We start from the raw sequence: 21,819 nt of genomic DNA on the forward strand, positions 1-21,819 counted from the left end.
TTGTGCGGCAAACTGTACCCTCCAGACAAAACAGCTTTATCAGAAACGCTTATGTCTTAGACCCAAAGCATTAAGATGGCCCCAAATCTGCGGAAACACATACAAAGCCAGGCACACAGACAGACTGACACACACACAGACAGACAGGCATACAGACAGACAGACAGACAGACAAAAGACAAGACCCTATTTTCAAAACTATTTAATGAACAGAAACAGAACAGCTTTATCTAAAACACTCAGTTTCAGTCACAATAGACCCAAAACGTTAAAATGACCGAACCAAATCGATGTTTAAGTGCAGAAGCAGTAGCATTCCCGGTGGCGGTTGAAAGAAAGTGGAACCGGAGCCGGTTTTTCTCTCAGCGCCTTGTGAAGGGAGGTCGGCTGTGTAAATTGTTGAGCCCGTGAGCGCGGGGAAGGCAGGCCGGTGTTGAGCCTCTCCACATTCCCGCCATTCCACGCGTAGAACGGCTCGTAAAACCGTCATTACAAAGGTCACGGCAGCCTAGCCTCCGTAGCAGGCTTATAGAACTGGGGGTTTGGTGGTCTTCGGCTGTTTTCTGATTAGCCTCCGTAGCAGGCTTATAGAACTGGGGGTTTGGTGGTCTTCGGCTATTTTCTAATTAGCCTCCGTAGCAGGCTTATAGAACTGGGGGTTTGGTGGTCTTCGGCTGTTTTCTAATTAGCCTCCGTAGCAGACTTATAGAACTAGGGGTTTGGTGGTCTTCGGCTGTTTTCTGATTAGCCTCCGTAGCAGGCTTATAGAACTGGACTGGGGTTTTGGTGGTCTTCGGCTGTTTTCTGATTAGCCTCCGTAGCAGGCTTATAGAACTGGGGGTTTTGTGGTCTTCCGGCTGTTTTCTGATTAGCCCAGTTCTTAAAACGGGGGTAATTCAACCAGGTCAGCTATATTGTCTATATGCAATCAGAAAGTAGCACAAAAGCTCCCGAAGACCCTGAAGATCCCCCCAAAACCCCAGTTTTTGGCATGCTATGGAAGCTAACGGCAGCCATGGACTAGGGGGAAGTCAGACTGTCGGCATTTCCACTTGTTCTGTATAGTATTTTAGCGACTACTTAGTATTCAGTTTGGCAGGCTTTTCCCATGTTAGACAGTTGAAAAACTGGCTATAGCGTTAAATAGAAACAATGTATGGCGGACTGAGGTAATGCACATGTAGCAGTTCTTTTTGACCGCTGCTACACGCTATTAAGAACGGCCGTCCTGGTTCGGCGTGACCGCCGCTACACGCTATTAAATAGGGCCGTTCAGGTTTCTGCGCTAGCTGAGGGATAGTTTCCAGTAATAGCGACCAAGAGAACGAGTATAGCAGAGCACGTGTTGGATTGGGCGGGGAATTGGAGACGCACAGAATGCGTCCTGAACGCGTCTTTCTCCCTCCAAAATGCGCCTTAATCTTAAAAAAAGATATGTTTATTCATCCCGTAAAATACACATTCACTGACCAAGCTATATGTTTATTGTTGTATCCAGAACCGTGCTTTACCCAGAACTATTCTCAGATACAGTTCTGGATACTAGTAGTTCAGGCGTATCCTGAACCGTGTCTGGGGGCAACTCTACGTTTTTGGGTACGCGGAGACCAGAACCGTGTCTGATCCGAACCCTAACACATAGAATTAGATAGACACGGTTCTGGATAGTCCACACGCGTATCCAGAACCGTCATCATCATCATCATCTGCAAGAGCCCTCCACTTCCCTTTGTCGCTAGCAAGGTTGGCTATAGCACGGATCTGGATACTATATCATACTTTCTTTTTCCTCCCCAGATGAGAGCCGTTCCGTGATCCAGTCCGCCATGACACACTGGCAGAGGAACACCTGTGTGAGATTCCGGCCCAGAATGCAACACGACTTCGACTACGTCTTCTTCCAGAGAGGCAGAACGTAAGTCACGTTTTCGAAAATTGAATTCACTCTCCTTACCCTTCAAACTTGTCACTGTTGAAAGAATCTTCTAGTACATGTTGGGTTGTAAGACAACGGCCTTCTTGAGTTATCCTCGTGAAAGGTTTTAAACAAAAACGCTCCTGCAGTTCCAAATTAGCTTCTAGGGGGCCAAACCTACGGTAGGTTACATGTCCCTGTGCTTCCACAAATCCACTCCTGCCAACTTGACACATCAAAATAGAATAAAGACATGAAAAGAAAGTTCACATCGATAGACTAACATTTCTCGAGGGGGTTCAGAGCTTAAAATCGCAAGTACAGCGCATCCAGTGTCGTTACGGTGACGACTAGGCAAAACTATGGGGACGTCGAGAGGCTTAGTCGAGAAGAGTTGTGGAATCTCGACGTTTTGCGATGAAGAACAACTCTTTGTCTAACCTTGGAATTCTTCTCAGCTCCGCGCGTCACCGCTAAAGACGCGAACGTTTGTGTTGATCTTGGAGTAGCCACTGGTCCAGATGTCCAGATCTGGTCTACAAGTTGGGCAGGGACAGGTTAGACGCGGTCTCAGTCAATATCAGCTACCAGCAGGATTCTAAGGCCCCAATCTCAGGCGCGGTTCTGGATACGATAGAGACTATCCAGAACTGTACCTGATCCACATTCATAATAGGCGCGGTTCTTGATGAAATGGCCCTATTATAAACCCATCCATGCATAGAACTAGATAGGCACGGATCTGGAAACGATAGGTCATGCAGGGCATGTTCTATCCCCCGGGACCGCGCCCTGGGTGAGGCTAGTTGGGAGAAGGCCCAATCCGTCCGACAGCGAGAGATTGTGTATAACACAGGCGCTAACGCTTCCACCACATGTAGGCGTACGTCTCTTGGCTTCTAACCTGCTTCCAAGACAATCAAACATTCTTTTCCATCATCTGCCTGATAGAGGCTACCAACTTTTTAGCCGCCTCTGAGGAGGCCCGATAGAGACTATTAGTAAAGAAGACCCAATCTGGCCATCAGCCCGACAGCCAACGATTGTGTAACACAGGCGCTAACGCTTCCACCACATGTCTACATGCGCGTCTCTTGGCGTAACCTGCTTCCAAGACAATCAAACATTCTTCTGCCTCATCTGCCGTGCCACCGACCTGTCCATCATGCGGCCCATCTCGGAATGCGGAGAGGTAAACTGTTTACGGAGCCTGACAGCGGCCTGACGGGTAGCCGGGGCCTGAGGGCGTGCGGAACACCCAGGGCGCGCTCCCGGGGGACAGAACATGCCCTATGTGACCTATCGTCTTCAGAACTGTGCCTATCTATGCCTGGATGGGTTAGGCACGGTTCTGGATAGTCTCTATCGTATCCAGAACCATGCCTATCTAGTTCTTTGACTGGATGGGTTAGGATTAGGATTAGGATCTGTCACGGTCCTGGATAGTCTCTATCATATCCAGAACCGTGCCTATCTAGTTCTGTGCCTGGACGGCTTAGAATCAGGCAAGGTTCTGGATACTAGTAGTTCCTCTCGTATCCATATCCGCGCCTGTCTAGTTCTATGACTGGATGGGTAGGATTAGGATCTGTTACGGTTCTGGATAGTCGCTATAGTATGCAGAACCGTGCCTATCTAGTTCTATGACTGGACGGGTTAGGATCAGGCAAGGTTCTGGATACTAGTAGTCTCTCTCGTATCCATAACCGCGCATGTCTACTTGCACTTGATGGGTTATTTTTTTTAGGGCTAAGAACAGGCACGGTTCTGGATAGTCTCTATCGTATCCAGAACCGTATCCTATCTAGTTCTATGCCTGGACGGGTTAGGACCAGGCACGGTTCTGGATACTAGTCTCACTGGTCTCTCTCGTATCCACAACTGCGCCTGTCTAGCTCCAATGCCTTGATGGGCTAAGAGCAGGCATGGTTCTGGATAGTCGCTGTAGTATCCAGAACCGTGCCTATGTTAGCCTGGGTGCTAGATCCATAGCACACTGGACACAAAGTATCTCGTTTGGCGCCCAGGCTATGCCTATGTATTTCTATGCCTGGGTGTCTAGGATTAGGATCTGTCATGGTTCTGGATCACACGGTCCCAGATCCAGGACACCCCATGTCTCCAGACCGCCAGCTCGTCACCCAGTCGTCCCGCTCAGCTGTGGGAATCCCGGTTGACCTGTAGTGACCTCTCTCCGGGTTTCCCCCCGAACCGCGACTGACAGGGTCAGACTGCACTGCCGCTGGCGACCGGCCAGGTGCTCAAGCCATGTAGGATGTAGTGTAACAGTGGGTTTTTTTTATAGGCGCTACCAACTCATCCGGCCGATGGGTCTAGACCTTTTAGCCGAATCGTTAGAGCGTCGGCATGTGAACTGGTGCCCGGGTTTGGTCGTGGGTTCGAGCCCTGGACCAGGAGTGTATTTCTGTTTCTACTCTCCTAATTCTTACAGTAGGAAGAACTGGTCAGAATGTAATGCTTACCCTGCATTTGGCCTTTAAAGACTGTTTCTAATCGTCAATTGACGTAAGGTAACACCAGAGCACAGTAACTGTGCATTGTCAGACTTTGGTACCTTCAAGGGACCTGACGGAAACAGAGTGACAGAAAAAAACACACAGACAAACATAAAACCTCAGCTGGAAAAACTACACCGAGATTCCTAAATCCTACACCTCAAAATACTCGACCAAAAGACTGCTATGTCCGTCTTGCTGTCGCAATGGTTGTCTAACTACGAGTCTAGTCGATTGTGTATATTATTATGTGTTTCTCTAGCTTCCTTGAGTCATTTGACTGGTAAAATTTGCTAAGGGGCATGTTAGCTCTAGAGCATAGGAGCTAGCTCGCTAGAAAGTATATAGCTGGCTACCTAGAAAGTATAGCCTCTCCGAAGTCTTGGAGCGAGGCTACCGGCAGACCGGATCAGATGATGCAAGAACAGGCTTCACGCAGTGCAAGGCTCTAGTCTGTCTTCTATCAAATAAACACTTCAGTCGGGTCAACTAAAATACACGGCTGCCGTATGGACCTGGGCAGGGGTGCTAGCATAGCCTGGGACATCGGGCTAGGGAGCTGGTCTGTGTAGGCCCTGGAGCCGAGGGGCTGGTCTGTGTAGGCCCTGGAGCCGAGGGGCTGGCCTGTGTAGGCCCTGGAGCCGAGGGGCTGGACTGTGTAGGCCCTGGAGCCGAGGAGCTGGCCTGTGTAGGCCCTGGAGCCGAGGAGCTGGCCCGTGTAGACCCTGGAGCCGAGGAGCTGGCCTGTGTAGGCCCTAGAGCCGAGGAGCTAGCCTGTGTGGGCCCTGGAAACGACCTGGCGTCCAGACTACCGCCCTGTCTGCGTTCCCCGGCCGTGTCCGAGTGTCGGTGTGTATATCACATGTCTGCCTGCATTACCCACCCGAGGCTGACATGTTTTGACGCCGGGCGGTGACTCCTGCATGGCGGGACCAGCTGCTTACAAACATGGGGATCTGGCTATGGAATGCTTACCAGTACTACTTACAAAAAGGCTGATCTTCAAGCAGATCTTTCGGTGGCTGCAAGACAGTATCAAACAGGCAAGCCCAAGGCAGTATTCTAAAGGCTGATGAGTGACGAAAAAAAGATACCTCTATGAAATAGCCTAAACGCCTAAAACATCTCTGCTTGGAGAGTGAAAGGCTACCTGGACAGCAAAATGAAACAAGGATCAGAGCTTTAGCCTTCTGTCATTCTGCCTGTCAATCTCCCCCCATCCCACGCGCTGTCAAGCTACTCTGCCCCGGACAGACAGATACACAAACCCACAGCTCAGTCAGAAGTAATATCTCAACCCTGTCTTCGAAAAAGGAATCATAGCTGCACATTAGAAAGTGATGCACTCTCCTGTAAATGTAACATCGTATAACTGAAATTCGAAACGTTCTGTATGTCCAGTAACAACTTAAACAGCATGCAAGGCTAAAATACGAGTATCTTGTATGTCAAAAGTACACTGTGTTTTCAATTAAAAGTTAACAGTGTTTTCTTAATCTGCCACTGCGTTATTTGAATCACATCATCATTTCCAGAAGCCGCCATTTAACCGCAACGTTACACTTGTGGCCATGACCTCTGACCTCATGAAACCATCATGGCGACTTCCTCGATAAATATGTCAGTCTCAATCACATGTCGTGTTAACCATTGTCGTCTGTCCTTGTGAAGAATCTGTCTGTTTACGTGATAAACTCTAAGACCTAAACTATCACGATAAGGTCGTGGTTTGTTTTGACCACACGGTAGAATTACCCTTTTCTGAGCAGCCATTACTGTCAAGGTCATGTCGTTTCGAATCAAGAACGTAGAGGTCAAGTGTTTAGGAAGAAGTGGTCTTTTGGGCATTTCACACTTCCTATAGGATTGAAAGAGATGGAAAGATAGAGAGAGAAAGAGAGAGAGAGAGAGGAAGACAGGAGAGAGAGAGAGAGGAAGACAAGGAGAGGAAGAGAACGAGAGATAGAGGGAGAGAGCTCGAGGGATTTATAATTACAGATGACATAGATGTTTCACTCAAAACCGTAGTATCAAATACATATTAGAATGGTCTGTTTACGTGATAAACTCAGTGAGAAGTCGACTATCACGATAAGGTCGTGGCTTGTTTTGACCACACGGCAGAATTACCCTCGTATGAGCGGCCATTACTGTCAAGGTCATGTCCTTTCGAATCAAGAACGTAGAGGTCAAGTGTTTAGGAAGAAGTAGTCTTTTGGGCATTCAACGTTTTCTGTAGTACTGAAAGAGATGGAGAGAGAGAGAGAGAGAGAGAGAGAGAGAGAGAGAGAGAGGAACACAGAGGCATACGAGAGATAGAGGTAGAGAGGTCGAGGGATTTATAATTACAGATGACATAGACGTTTCACTCAAACCCGTAGTATTAAATACACATCAGAATGGTCTGTTTACGTGATGAACTCTGTGAGAAGTCGACTATCACGATAAGGTCGTGGCTTGTTTTGACCACACGGCAGAATTACCCTCGTCTGAGCGGCCATTACTGTCAAGGTCATGTCGTTTCGAATCAAGAACGTAGAGGTCAAGTGTTTAGGAAGAAGTGGTCTTTTGGGCATTCAAAACATAGGATTAAAACGGAAGGAAATTGAGAGGAAGAGGGACCAGAATTACCCTTTTCTAAGCAGCGATTACTTTCAATTCAAGGTCATGACATTTCTAATCAAGAACGTTGAGGTCAAGTGTCTAGGAAGAAGTGGCCTTTTGGGCTTCCTGTAGGATTGAAAGAGAGATGGAGAGGGAGAGAGATAGGGGGGATAGAGAAAGACGAGAGAGACGATGTGAGTGAAAAGGGGGGGATGAGGGAAAGAGAGGTGAGGGGAGAGATCTGATTAATTTATCTTACACAAGACTATGTAGTGTGGGGTAAAAATGTGATTTTGCAGTCATTTGTAGAATTCCAAACGTTTACGGTTGAGGCGTTTTTAAGAAAATGTTAAATACCCTCCCCCTTGCCCTTCCACACCGCAAAGAAGTCCAGTGCCCCCTCCCCACCGGCAGACCGCTGGCTTTCCCCCTTGCCTCGGACAAGGTCAGTAGGCGTAGACTAAACACGTTTCCCCGCCGTGTTAGCCGTACGCGTCAGATAACCTGTATCGCCCCCCGTCTCTGTTCAGTGTTGGACGGTTGGCCCGAACGTACGCCGCCTCCTTTACTCCTCTCGGGCCAACACTGAACAGAGACGGGGGGCGACACAGGTTATCTGACACGTACGGCCCTCTGCTGCAATCATGGGATGAAAATGTCATTTTACGATCTTAGGTGAATCGTTTATGCATTTTTTTAAGAAAACGTCCAGTGCCCCCCTCCCCCCTGTCAGACCGCTTGTCTTTCGAACGTCCCCCTTGCCTCGGACAAGGTCAGTAGGCGCAGACTAAACACGTTTTCCCGCCTTGTTAGCCCACAACTCCGGATGAAAGCGACCCGTGGCCGCCTGACTGCCGGGCGGCACACAAACAGGCGTCTCTGATGGGTGTAACAGGCTCATTACACACCTTATACACCGGGCGACGACTGATTGAACCCTATACAATACACTTTCAGGGCTCGAAATAGCTTTTAATAGCTGCACTTAGACTAAAAATCTAGGTACATAAAAAATTGAATACACAACATGAAGTAGAATGTCGACCAAGCCTAATCATAACCTTACTAGTGCTGCCTCTCTCCAGAACTTGAATAGGAAATTCTATAGATATGTTAACTTTTATTTTCAGCAAGTAATATAAGAAAGGTTTAGTATTTTTATGAGACTTTGAATGTCAAGAATATGCTGTATACTAGTGTCAATTATACCCTTGTGCTTACGTAACCTATACAAGTAGTATGTCAAATGTAGTACATACCGTAGTACACAAATACCTAGGTACACCAGTGAACCTACAGTCAAAAATTAGGGTCATTATGCAACCAGTATTTCGAGCCCCCTCTTAAAAAAACCTGCTTCCGACCTGACGGAAAAGGTCGTTTGTTTGTAGCTGTTTGAGAAGAATTCAATCAAAAGATCAGTTTTCCGGCCTGTGGGGGATCAGAGGTGGCGCTTAAGAGGTTTTGACTCTCCCTTAAGACTCGGCTGTAGATTTGGTTTCACGGTAACTGAGCTTCTTAGACGTGAACTCAAGATGGTTAGTCGATGATACAAACCAGTAGCCTGGTTACCAAACCTATTATAGCTCCCGAGTTCTACATCATCCTATTTGAGGAGAGGATGTAGGAGCTATAATAGGTTTGGTAACCAGGCTAGCGGTGAAGGCAAGGATCCAACAAGGAATCATGAGTGTTTTGCGTTCTCAGCTGCACAGAGTCAGAGACGATACCATCTTGTAGCCTCTACCAGGCTTCGGGAGGCGGCTGGAAAGAGTAGAAATTGGCCAATTAGAGAGATAACATGCAGGGGAGTTGGTCCGCTAGAGAATACTATTGCCTACAGGTGCTTTTCTTTTGATGTCAGATTTAAGAAGAAAAGAAATCCTTACAGGTACATTGAAAATCACTTTCTCACTAAAGAAGCTTAAAATATCTTAGTGGCCATTTGAAAAAAAAAAGGATTTAAGGTAAGTCTTTAAGTTCAAGACCTAGCACAGCACAGGTAGAGTGGAAAGTCACTTTCACCTAAGGAGCTTAAAATATCTTCGTGGCCTTTTAGGATGGATTTAAGATAAGCCTTTAAGTTCTAAACGCGCTTCAATGAATCAAACGAAACAGGAAAGGAAGTACTTTTTACCTGTTATTGTTTGTAATCTCCACGTAATCCGCTCTTTTATGGTGGGTTGATTGACTTGAAACAGACGCTCAAGTACAAAACCGTGACGTATCTGCGTTATTTTGGGATCTGTGTGTGTGTTCTTTTATCTATGACGTTTGAGACGGTGGAAAATTAGAACATGCTGTTATTGTCATATTTAATGTGAGTTTAAACAGTTCAGAGACGTTTGCACTATTTGTTCACGTGTCGTGCCGGTGAGATGTCAGTCATGACAAACCACCTGTTTCCGTACGTGGGGTCCAGAGGCACTCCCTCTCACCTACGCACTGTAGTGTAGGCGTGTATCTCGCCGTTCGGGAATACAGAATAGGGCAACTTTGCACGAAATAAATGTCACGCAAACTTCATTTAAACCACATTTCGATCAAACAATCGAAGATATCTAACCTGGGTGCCATCCGATTTGTAAGGCTAGAAGATTTCAGACATCCACGAACTATTTAGAGTAGAGAATTTCTTGTTTTATTAAATTTCTCGAGGATACCTCCTCCTAGCCAGCTGGGAGACCGTTTGGTCTCCAATTCGACCTTCCAGTCAGTCTGTGGTTACACCATTTCCCTCCTCGCACTTTCTGTCACTCTACTTTATTGCAATGATGACGGACACACAAGCAAATAAACAGACAAACGCACGAAAACAAATCTCCTTACACGTAGGCAATTACCCCAATGAGGAATCAAGACGAGACGATGTATTCGCGTTACTATAATAACTGGAGTTCTGCTTCTCGCCGCTATGTGTATCCGATATGAAGCAGCACTCCAGTCAGAAGCTCTGAGGAAGGTGTCTGATACACACCGAAACGTCAGCATGCGCACTTAGTTGATAAATTTTGGTTGTGTGAAAGAAATCTCCTGTATCCTATAATTAACCACCTGATGGAACTATTTTCGGAAGATTTCAATGTGCAGGCGTTAGCCTCGCCAGGAGGTATATAGACTCAGACAACATAGACTCTATTTCAAACGCATTCAAAGTCACCAAAGCAGTGAAGAACAGAGGACCTAGTTGTGTTGTACAATGTTTGAACACGCGTCGCACAAACAGTATTTCAATCAGGATGTGCCACCTGTTACGGTGTCCCTTAGGCCGTGTAGGCGTTACACATTTGTCCTGCCACTTGGCATATAGACTCAAACGACAGACGACTACAGCAGGGGACCAATTTCTAACGCATTCAGAATGACCCAATTAAATCCTGAAGGCCTTTGTCAAGTTGTTTGACATTTGTACACGCGCTACGCAAACAAGGTTTCACTCATATCGTAGCAACTGTGCCGTCATCGCTTATAAGTCATGTGGGCGTTCGCCCCGCTTGGGGTGTTATTAAAGGTCACAATCGTAGTACAGTTTTAGCCCCCAGTTTGTTGTCGTTGGAAAAATAAAAGACAATATTCTGGATGAGTGGTGTAGGAACGTTTTAGCCTCTACCAGGCTTCGGGAGGCGGTTGGAACAGTAGAAATCGGCCAAATAGAGAGAGATACATAACATGACAGGGGAGTTGGTGCAGCAAACTGTTCTCTCCAGCATGCTCTCCAGCATCCTCTGGCATGTTATCTCTCTATTTAGCCAATTTCTACTCTTGTCAACCGCCTTCCGAAGCCAGGTAGAGGCTAGATAAATACTTGGTGTAGGAAAGTTTGCCCAGAGTCTGCCGAACCCAGACAGAGGTTTGCTACAGGAAGGTGGACAGGAAATAGAACACACGTGTTGGGGGACGGCTGTCCTGTTCGGTATTCTCGATCCATAAATCTTTCAGCTGTAATTAAAAAGGTTAATTAAACGTTCTGTTGGGAACAAGTGTGGTATAACGTTAATTAAACTACTGGGACACTACTGTGTATCGACGCATTTTTCTAATAGTAGGAGAGTAGAGAGAGGGGGATGGAGAGGGAAAGATAGGGTGAGTGAGATTGAGAGAGAGAGAGAGAGAGAGGGAGAGAGAAAACAGTAGGACGCCTTCCCCATGTGAGTGGATCAGACCTTACTGTCTGGTTTTACACAGATTGTAGTACTGTACAAAACTGGTATGTTATGCCTACAGGCAGTTAACCGGTTAAGAGAAACAAAGAAGCCAACACATCAACAAACAAACAAACAAACAAACAAACATAAAAGTCATCCTTAGGTGCCATTCGTTTGTGAACTGTACTTTGAACGGAAAGAAGACTTTTCCGTCGAGCCTATTGGGTACCGTACTGCACGAGGTTGGTCTCGCATGAAGGAACAGACATATAAACCTGTCTTACTATTGATTATAACACATAGATTGTGTCTGTTATCATTCCACAGATGCTGTTCGTTTGTCGGTCGTACGGGGCACGGAAAACAGACGCTATCGGTCGGGCCTGCTTGTGACATGTTTGGGGCTGCATCGTACTATCATAATTTTCATAATTATCATAATTTATAACAAAGACGTTTTATTTTTATCATTCTACAGATGCTGTTCGTTTGTCGGTCGTACTGGGAACGGGAAACAGACGCTGTCGGTCGGGCCTGGTTGTGACATGTTCGGGATAGTTCTGCACGAGATCGGGCACCTGATCGGGTTCTGGCACGAGCACAGCCGACCGGACCGCGACGAGTTTGTGGACATTCTGTACGAGAACGTGAAGGACGGAGAGAGACACAACTTCGAAAAACTCTGGAAGACACAGGTATTAATTTAACTTTGAGGAATATGGCTTTGTAGCTTGTAGATTTGAGTCCAACACAGTGCATTACATATACACACAATGTAGTTGAAAAATTTGAACGCATCGTGACTTTACTCTTTATTTGCGTATTTATTTGCATTATTGTAATTTAAATGATAAAAAAAACATTGAAAACTATAGTAATGAATATGTGATGAATGTTAGACGGCAAGAAATGCTATAGTAAGAAATTCCGTGTGCATTTTTAAAATCAAACAACACAAAGCAAAGAAGCTAAATACAATGTCATTTGCAATAAGATTTTACGCTGTTAACAGGAAGATGTTGAATATCAGTTACCTCTTACATCAAACATTTTAAAAGGTTTCCACAACTTCCAAAACCTTGGGTTCAAATATTCTTTGCACTTTATTATAGATCAACTCCCTGGGCCAGCGGTACGACTACATGTCCATCATGCACTACGGCTCTCGTTATTTCACGAAGAACGGCCGCGAGACTTTGAGCCCGAGACAGAACAACGTCATGATCGGTCAGCGGACGGCGCTCAGTCAGATGGACATCGTGCAGGCGAACCTGCTCTACAAGTGCCACAGAGTAACAGGTAATATAATGTTATCATGAAAGTTCATCTGTGTTGGTAGTTACATGTTTAAAGTTAAAACTTTTGGTCTAACCCAAAAAAAATTCTCTCACAAAGAGCTTTCCTCCAGTTACTCTGGTCTTCCTCAGTAGACTGACCAAGTGAGGCTTGTCACGTGGCTTCTTTGAAGTGTGACGTTAACACTGGGTCAAAGGTATCTTGTAGACGATGTCGGCCCCCGTCGCGGTTAAATGTAGGGGGCCGACATCGTTATATTCCAACATGGTGGCACCCATGGACGCCGACAAAAACAAAATAGGTTTTGGTGTCTCAAACCCGTACTAGTAGTCATGGAGTCCCCATGAAGATACAAATTAGTGAACGAAAAGTTGGCGAAAACATAACTTCTTGCACATAGGGAAGCATGGAGCGAAGAACAATGCTTCCCTCTATTCAATGAGTCTATGAAGATGCCAAAAGTAGAGGCAAAGGTCATGGCCAAGTTTGCTGCTCTGTTGGAACTCCGTGTTCCAATTAGCATCTTGGTACATCTTGGCAAGACGACTTGGCACGTCGTCGGCTGTGGTACATCATACTACATGTACAGCTTTACTCCGACAGCCAGCGGGAGGTCCGTTATTCTGCTGATCTTGAACGTGAGCCAAGTCTTCCACCTCTCGGCGCTACTCTGGGACCTTACCTTTGCACTTGACCCCTTCTTAATGTCGGTCCGGGAATAAACTATTGCCTCGGGCAAGGCGGTTGGGTTACGTCTGTTAACAGGATAACTAAAACAACTTATAAATTGATTTTAGTGGTTTCTATTTGTGGGCAGACCTTGAACTAAGGAAAATGGATTATATTTCGGGAACGATCAGGATTTGGACTTAGATCCAGGTCCAGGAGTCATCCTGGCAGTTTCCTTGAAAGCTTTATGGATGGCTGGAGGTCAGGCCTCAGTCACAAGCGTTCTCTACTAAATGTAGACACTAGCACTTAAGTAAGATACCATCTCTCTCCTCATACATAACGATAAACTACCGTCTTTTTTGGGCCATCCCTGGCCACTCCTGTATATGTACTGACAGTGATACGATCAGGTCTTGTTCATGTAACTCTGTCCTGAGATTATTCCATTAGAGACTTGACGGACAGGTGGGCAAGAATCTTTCTTAGAATTACACAGGCCCCATCGGGTTATTTCTGTGGATCAAGGAACAATATTAGCTATGTATACTTATTAGAATGTAAAAGGGTAGAACTATTTATTACAGGCCCGCCTCAAGGTGTTATATGGGTCAAAGGTATCAGGTAGACGATGTCGGCCCCCCTCGCGGTCAAGTGAAGGGTGGTGGGCCCTGATGTAATAAATAGCCTCCTTCACCCCTCTCAGGAAAGAGTTTTGTTCAGTTTCTATCAATGTTTGTTGTGTTCTACAGACTGCGGAGGCACGATATTTGCGAACAGCGGGAACTTCACCTCCCCGAACTACCCGAACGAGCTGCCCTCCAACATCGGCTGTGCCTGGATAGTGACGTCAGAGGAGGGCAACACGCTCACGCTCAACGTCACTGACATGGACCTGCAAGGTCAGGGGTCAAGTTCAACACGGAGTATTTGTCCAAAATCACTTCTTATACTGTCTTGAAAGTTCATCTTTACGTGCTGGTAGTTACATGGTTAAAGTTAAAACTTTTACTCCAGCCCAAGCGATCGTTCTCATCTGGAGCTTTCGACCAGTCACTCTAGTCTTCTTCAATAGTCTGACCCACTGAGACTTGTCACATGGCTTTTCTGAAGTGTGACGTCAACAACGTGAAGTCTCGCTAGGTCAGTCTGTTGAAGAAGACGACCAAAGTGACTGGCCGAAAGCTCTAGGCAAGAACTACCCCATGTGTTGGAATTTATGGGTTCAACCAAAAGGATGGTCTAGCATACTAGTACTTTCAACGGGACTAGTACAGACACACTGCACACAGACAGCTTGTTGTGGATTCGCCTCCTCCCAGCCTGAAAGGAGACCATTTTAACTGCCAACTTGACCTTGAGTCAATCTGCGGTTACAAAATCTTTGCCTCTTCCCATCACTCTTCTGTATTTAAACAAGCATACCCGAAACAATACCTACATCTATAACTTGCCTTACGTTTACAGGTGCCGACGAAGACGGCGAATGTCGCAACGAATACATCGAGATCAGGGACGGCATGGGTGAGCTGGCGCCTCTGATTGGCCGTTTCTGTGGCAACGACACGCCCACCTCCATCGCGTCCAGCGGGCGGAGCCTGTGGCTGCAGCTGGTGTCCCGCGGTCCGCCAGCGCCCCCTGTCGACGGGACAACGCACTACAGCGTGTCGAGAGGGTTTCTGGTCAATTTTGAGCCGGGAGGGGGTAAGTGAGGTCGAGTTTGTTTTCGCATTGAAATATCTCTCACTAACTCTTTATTAAAAAATGCACAAATATTTCACACTGCTATGCTTCCTGTCATCTATTTGGGAGAGACTAATGCCTTCATAAGGTGAAAATCAGCCATTTTTAAAAATTACAGTTGCCATGGCAACAAGTACTCTCTGGTCCAAAACACCCATTTTTGTAGGTTTGGGCCAAGGCCCTACCGCCACACAATGTTTCGGAAAATAAGATTTTTTGAGGTTGCCCTATTTTTTCTTATTTGCTTGGCTTTTACAGACATCTGTTCTTATGTGTGGTCTGTCAGGTATCGTTCCCAGTGTGTGTGTATGAGTGACTAAACTGCCGTCTGTCACCTCTCGTCCCCAGTGTGCGAGCGGACCCTTACGGAGACGTCGGGCCGCATCAAGAGTCCCTCCAACATCGAGACGTCCCTGCAGGGTATCGACTGCGCATGGCAGATAGTCGTGCCGGAGGGGTACTATGTGGCGCTAACTATAGAAGACGTCCAACTTCCAGGTAAGTTCAAATGATTTGAAATTTTCTGCTCCCATTGAAGCATATCATTTCTGTCATGTTGGTTGGGTTTTAAACAAAATTGCCTAAGAAATGAAGAAAATGTATCTTTCAAACCATTGGTGGTGTTGGGTATCGTTTGGCCTTGTCCAAAAGAAACAATTGAAAGTTTTTGTATTAGGCCCCCATCTTTAAACGTTTAAATGCCCCAAAACACTGGTATCTGTATAGCCAGTATAACCACCCTTGGGCTTGGCAGGCTCGCGGCGCGGCGGCAGCTAGCTATATTACACCGAGCGACCTGTTACACCTTACTTTTGCACATTCAACTGAAAGGTACCCAGTGATAATGCCCCTATTGCACTTGGTGGCTGCGAGTTCATCTCTACGATAGGTTTTTGAAAATACACCTCAATCAAAGTGCATCACATTCTTAACACAGTCTGTACTGTATTTTTACCCCCAGGTTACGACAGGTCAGACCAGTGCCACCTGCACTTTGTGGAGGTTCAGGACGGGAACTCCACCGACTCCACCACCATCAACCGACTGTGCCACTCCAGCCAGGGGGTGGGGCTCATCTCCTCCGGATCTCAGCTCAGGATCATCCTCAAGTCCAGCCCCAGTCTGCAGCACGCGTCCTTCTCAGCCTCCTACACCGCTATCGGTAAGTACTGTTATGCAGCTACTAGATACTAGCCTCTCTTAGGTTTCAGAGGGGTTTCCAGCCCCCTCTGGAAGAAAGTGATAGATAGCATGTTTGAGCCTATCTGAAGCCTGGTAGAGGCTAACTAAATACCTCTAAACAGAGACTATGGGGAGACTCTTTATGATAAACGTAATGACTGACCAGCTTAATACGTAAATTGCGTAGTAATACATACAACTAAGTCTAAGCAATCTATCTGGGAAAGAACAATCAAGAAATAGCCTTAAGTATAGATAGTTTAAGTCACCTCAGCAGTCTTAAAACCTGACCTTTAGAAATTCGGCACATGGGGCTTTACTTTACACCATTGATAGATAATTCCTTGCCCTTCCCCAGACATAGACGAGTGTATGAGTGATAACGGCGGATGTCAGGAGGCGTGTCTGAACCTGGACGGAGGGTACGCATGCGGCTGCTCTTACGGGTACGAGATAGCTCCGGACGGGACTAGCTGTGTAGGTAATGTACGCTCAACTTCTTATTGGGTAGAAAATGCACAGTATATCGGTATATAGTGTATTTTGAAATTATTTTACATTCAAACGTGTAACGACAAGACGCAGTGACGGCACACATTTTGAAACTTACTTTTATGCCGCCACCAACAAAGAGGATGCAATACTCAATTACATCTGAGTAAAGTGAGGAAAGTCGTGTAAAGTGCCTTTAAAGTTCAGACAGTTGAACCGTATACACAATAGCTAGTAGAGTAAAGGCGATGGAGGATAGAGAATGGCTCTTCCTTTCAATATCTTGCTCTAGACTCAGTGGATTGACAATCCACTGCCCCTAGGGCCTCCAAAGGCCATAGTACCTTTACTTTACATTACTTGGGTGACAAGTGCTACTACATATTACATATTACATATTACAATCTAAGTCCTTACGTGTTCTTGATTTTACTGATCTGAAGTTCGCTTGTGTTTGCAGACATAGACGAGTGTCTGACGAGCGACAACAATGGCGGGTGTTCTCACCTGTGTGTGAACACGGAGGGCGGGTATCACTGTGACTGTCCACAGGGCTTCACACTGGCACACAACAAGAGCACGTGCTACGGTAAGTACATACGTGCTAAGTGTGGTCCAGCTTTTGTTTGTTAACTGAAACAAGGATCATTAGTCGGCCAAACGTCCAAAATAATGTAGGAAGACCTGCCCAGGGCCATGGAGGATAGGGAGGGCTGGCGGAAGAGAGTCACAAGCATCCGTGAAACTCTCACGACCAGATGATGATGAATGTAGCTTTTATCTTTAAAAACCGCTACATAGATTAGACGCTGAATACCTTTTCAGCACCAAGGACAGGCATTAAATTGGTGTGAAGGATGGTGAAGAATCTTGGCTCGCACAGTTACAGGAAAACTTTAGGTGGTCAAAAAGGACTCATAAAGGACGTATTACCTTTTAAGTGACTGAATGTGTAGTAACAATTTAGGGTGGGGTCGTATGGTGTATCGACTCGGAGCCATGAGGTCCCGTATTCGGGTCCTGACATACCACCGATCTTGTGCCCTTGGGAAAGGAACTTTACACGATGTCTAGTCATAAAATGTTGGAATATAGGTATAATTTTGTGAAATAAAAAGTAAATACAACATTGCAGAAGTATTACGATCTGTACCTCTCAGATAATAACGAGTGTGCTGAGGTAGACCTGATCCAGTGCGAGCACCGCTGCCTGAACACGGTGGGCGGGTACCGCTGCTCCTGTCATGCAGGGTAACATAGACAAAGATTATATTTTCAGCACCAAGGACAGGCATTGCAAGTAAAATACTAAGGTTAGCAAATTCTTCACAGATAATAACGAGTGTGCTGAGGTAGACCTGATCCAGTGCGAGCACCGCTGCCTGAACACGGTGGGCGGGTACCGCTGCTCCTGTCATGCCGGGTACGTGCTGGCCATGGACGGCAAGAGGTGCGAAAGTACGTACGATTTTTTTACTGTATTTTTAAAGTTTTTGCTCCGTTTCTTCTTTTTTTTTGTTTTAAACAAATGAGGTCAATGACATGGATCATCTGAGGGCTACTCTATGCTAATAGCTGTTGTGTACACGGTTCAACTGTCTACACTTCGCCGTGCCCAAACGTTTTTAGATCCAATGTACAGCACCATGGTAACAGGTGCTGTGGCAGACACCCTTTGGTATTGGATTACATTATGTAGTAAGTGGCAGGGCAGAGTTGGAGGGGGGGGGGCAATTCACGACATATATGAATGTGTTTGAGTAAGAATAAAAAGAATAACGTTACACTTCACAGATATTATGTGACAAGTCTTACTAGGTCAGTCTACTGCGGAAGAACAGAGTGGCTGGTTGAAAGCTCTAGGTGAGATTTTCCCTTTTGTGTTGGAACAAAAGTTTTGCCTTTAAACATATTAACGTCTTGGGATTGTCTTACAGAAATCCCCGGGTGCGGCGGAAACCTGACTGACCTGGAGGCGTCCTTCAAGTCTCCGGAGCTGCCGGTAGAAAACCCGTACGACCTGGACTGTATCTGGGAAATCATCGTGGAGGAAGATCTACAGTTGTCACTCAGGTGGGGAAATCGTAACAGAACGCGTTAAGGCATATTTCAAGGCACCTCAGTTGAGAGTTGTAACTTAAGAAAGGGAAAGAGTGTCCAGAGAAAGAGTAAGTGTGGGAGAGAATGAGAGTGAGGGGAGAGAGAGAGAGAGAGAGAGAGAGAGAGAGAGAGAGAGAGAGAGAGAGAGTGTGTGTGTGTGTGTGAGAGAGAGAGAGAGAGAGAGAGAGAGAAATCGTACAGTACTATATGAGGACTCTACATCTTCTGTAGTGCGCGTGATTCAGTAGTTAGTAAACCTAGCTGCTCCTAGACGGAAAAAAGGTTAGAAGTCCTCTGAACTATATGTAGAAGTAACCCACTGTTCGTAGTACTTGCCAAAAAGACTTGTGTGTTTTCGCCCTGTGTATATACTGCACATACCGTAGGTTAGACACTGTACTACTGTTAATATTATCTAAGGTATATTTTGTCCTGTGTCTGTAGGATTGCGCTTGATCCGTGGGAGGACAACGACGTGTGCCGTGAGTACGTGACGCTACGGCAGGGCTCCAGCCCGGACTCCCGGGAGCTGAGACTGTGTGGGACCGGGGACGTGCCCGACATGTACCGCACCCACTCCAACGTCGTCACGGTGCACTTCCGCTCAGCACCGCCCCACATGGGAGGGTTCACGGTGGAGTACTTCACCACGGAGAAGAAACACCCCTGCGGAGGACTCGTCACTGGTACGGTCCAGCTTTAGTTCCAGTTATTTCAGGGCATAGAGGAAACGTTCTTTTCTAATGAGTAAAGACTACAGTCATCATCAGTCAGTTGCAGAGAATGTACCCATATACTACTCATCCACATCGTGATGTGCAACATTTACGCAGCACCAAAGTTTTTATTCCTAGATTCCTAGATAACGTTTTCAGCACCAAGGACAGATGCTACTGTCTTTTTAGACTTGTACATACACGATACAGCCTGATAGGGGGCGTCTTCTGTACTTGACTACTCTACAGGGATTCTAAGGACATTCTGACTTCGTCAGTCTCTTTTAGATCCCAAAAATAAGATGCATACACTAACACATAGCGCACACTTTAAACACTTTTCGCCAGGTTTCCCCAACCACTACCCGAACGGTGTGGACTGCGTCTGGCTCCACCAGTCTCCTTTACAGCCCAAACATAAGCTACACACACCTACACATAGCGCGCACTTTAAACACGTTTAACCCTGTTTTACAGGAGGAAAGACCATCCTGCAGTCGCCAGGTTTCCCCGACCACTACCCGAACCGTGTGGACTGTGTCTGGCTCCGTCAGCCTCCTTTACATGTAGATCCCAAACATAAGGTACATACCCTAACACATAGCGCACACTTTAAACACTTACCCTTGTTATTACGTTAGTTTAACGTTTTACTACGTTTAACTATGTTGTTACAGGAGGAAAGACCATCCTACAGTCGCCAGGTTTCCCCGACCACTACCCGAACCGTGTGGACTGTGCATGGCTTCGTCAGGCTCCTTAAGAACCTAAACATAAGGCACATACACTTACACATAGCGCACACTTAAACACGTTTAACTATTATCATGAAAGTTCATCTGTGTTGGTAGTAATCATAGTAAAACGTTAAACTTTATTCCAACACACTATTTACAGGGATCAAATTTTCAGCGACTACTGTCGCCTTCATCAGGATAATTAATGACCAATCACTAACTGTAAACCGTAACTCTCGCGAGATCACGTTGTGAAGTGATTGGTCATTAATTATCCTGATGAAGGCGACAGTAGTCGCTGAAAATTTGATCCCTGTAAATAGTGTGTTGGAATAAAGTTTAACGTTTTACTACGTTTAACTATGTTGTTACAGGAGGAAAGACCATCCTGCAGTCGCCAGGTTTCCCCGACCACTACCCGACCCGTGTGGACTCCGTCAGTCTCCTTTAAATCTCAAACATAAGGTATACACACTTACACATAGCGCACACTTTAAACACTTCTACCCTTATTATTACAGGAGGAAAGACCATCCTACAGTCGCCAGGGTTCCCCGACCACTACCCGAACCGTGTGGACTGCGTCTGGCGGATTGTGAACAGGCGAGGCCGGCACGTCAGGCTGCGGTTCCGCGCCTTCGAGGTGGAGAATCAGGAGGACTGTACGTTCGACTACCTGGCCATCATGGAGACCAGCAGACAGAGTCACAGGCTCATCGGCAGGTGGGGAAACTTTGTTACTACTGCATAGAATATAAACAAGTACACAAATAAACAAATAAACAAGCAAACAAACGTTTGATTACCTGGCCATTATAAAGACAAGCAGACAGAGCCACAGGCTCATCAGCAGGTGGGGAAACTTTTTCTTAAACTTCAATTTAACAAACAAACAAACAAGCAAACAAACAAACACTGTCACTTCTTACAATAGTTATCACGGAGCAAGATAGCAAGGTCACTGACTTATTGGGCAACCTTTTCTTGTCTCTTTACTGTCCGTCGCAGACGACATGTCATTACCATGGTGATGATCTCTGACCCATAGGTTCGACCTTCACTCATTGCATTTTCTACCTTTTATATACATGCACTTAAGGTCAAAATGAAATATCACCCAAGTATCCCCTCCCGTAATATTTGATTGGATTATCTTCGAATGTGGCTTTTTATTGAAATATATTAACAAGCCTCTTTTTTCTTACTTCAAGGTTCTGTGGCAGTAAGCTTCCTCCGACGATCGTGACGTCAGAAGGCGATGAATTATGGGTAAAATTCCAGTCGGACGGGACGGTGCAACGGCGAGGCTTCAGCGCGCTGGTGGAGGTGGAATAACAACTCTCGTGGATTCTCGCAGATTCTCGTCTATTGGCTAGCACATCGGCAGAATGTACTTCGCCTGCGCAGAACCCTGAATTTTCGAGGTTTTCGTTGGATTTTTGGTTAACGTTGCATCAGAATTTTGCCTGTTGCAGACGATATCTTTTCCAACATAACATTTGGAAACTACTGTCGGAATGATAACCTTATGTGCGCGAATACGACCTTATGTGAGATGTTCTGCCGAAGTGCTATGTACAATACATTACGGGTTTCGCGCAGGTGCAGTACGTTCTGCCGACGTGCTCTATTGGCTGAGGGAGCGAAGTATCGAATATACCCAGATTTTGGGGGTAGCGAACGCCAATGTTTTTGTAAAAAGAG

General features: G+C 46.1%; 1 protein-coding gene across 1 annotated transcript; it reads left to right on the top strand.

Annotated features, from left to right (window-relative positions):
- The first annotated feature begins 1,799 nt into the window (after nucleotides 1-1,799).
- On the top strand, nucleotides 1,800-21,475 carry LOC109485679 (bone morphogenetic protein 1-like). Its single transcript, XM_019789345.1, has 15 exons — nucleotides 1,800-1,915; nucleotides 11,659-11,875; nucleotides 12,293-12,479; nucleotides 13,898-14,047; nucleotides 14,613-14,849; nucleotides 15,237-15,386; nucleotides 15,850-16,050; nucleotides 16,429-16,551; nucleotides 17,023-17,151; nucleotides 17,723-17,813; nucleotides 17,881-18,020; nucleotides 18,500-18,635; nucleotides 19,107-19,348; nucleotides 20,637-20,838; nucleotides 21,327-21,475. The coding sequence occupies exons 1-15, from the start codon at nucleotides 1,827-1,829 to the stop codon at nucleotides 21,448-21,450; spliced, it is 2,418 nt and encodes an 805-aa protein (XP_019644904.1). The 5' UTR covers nucleotides 1,800-1,826; the 3' UTR covers nucleotides 21,451-21,475.
- Nucleotides 21,476-21,819: the final 344 nt, after the last annotated feature.

This window comes from Branchiostoma belcheri, unplaced genomic scaffold (assembly GCF_001625305.1).
Source record: "Branchiostoma belcheri isolate BF01 breed outbred unplaced genomic scaffold, Haploidv18h27 scaffold78, whole genome shotgun sequence".
NCBI lineage: Eukaryota > Metazoa > Chordata > Leptocardii > Amphioxiformes > Branchiostomatidae > Branchiostoma > Branchiostoma belcheri.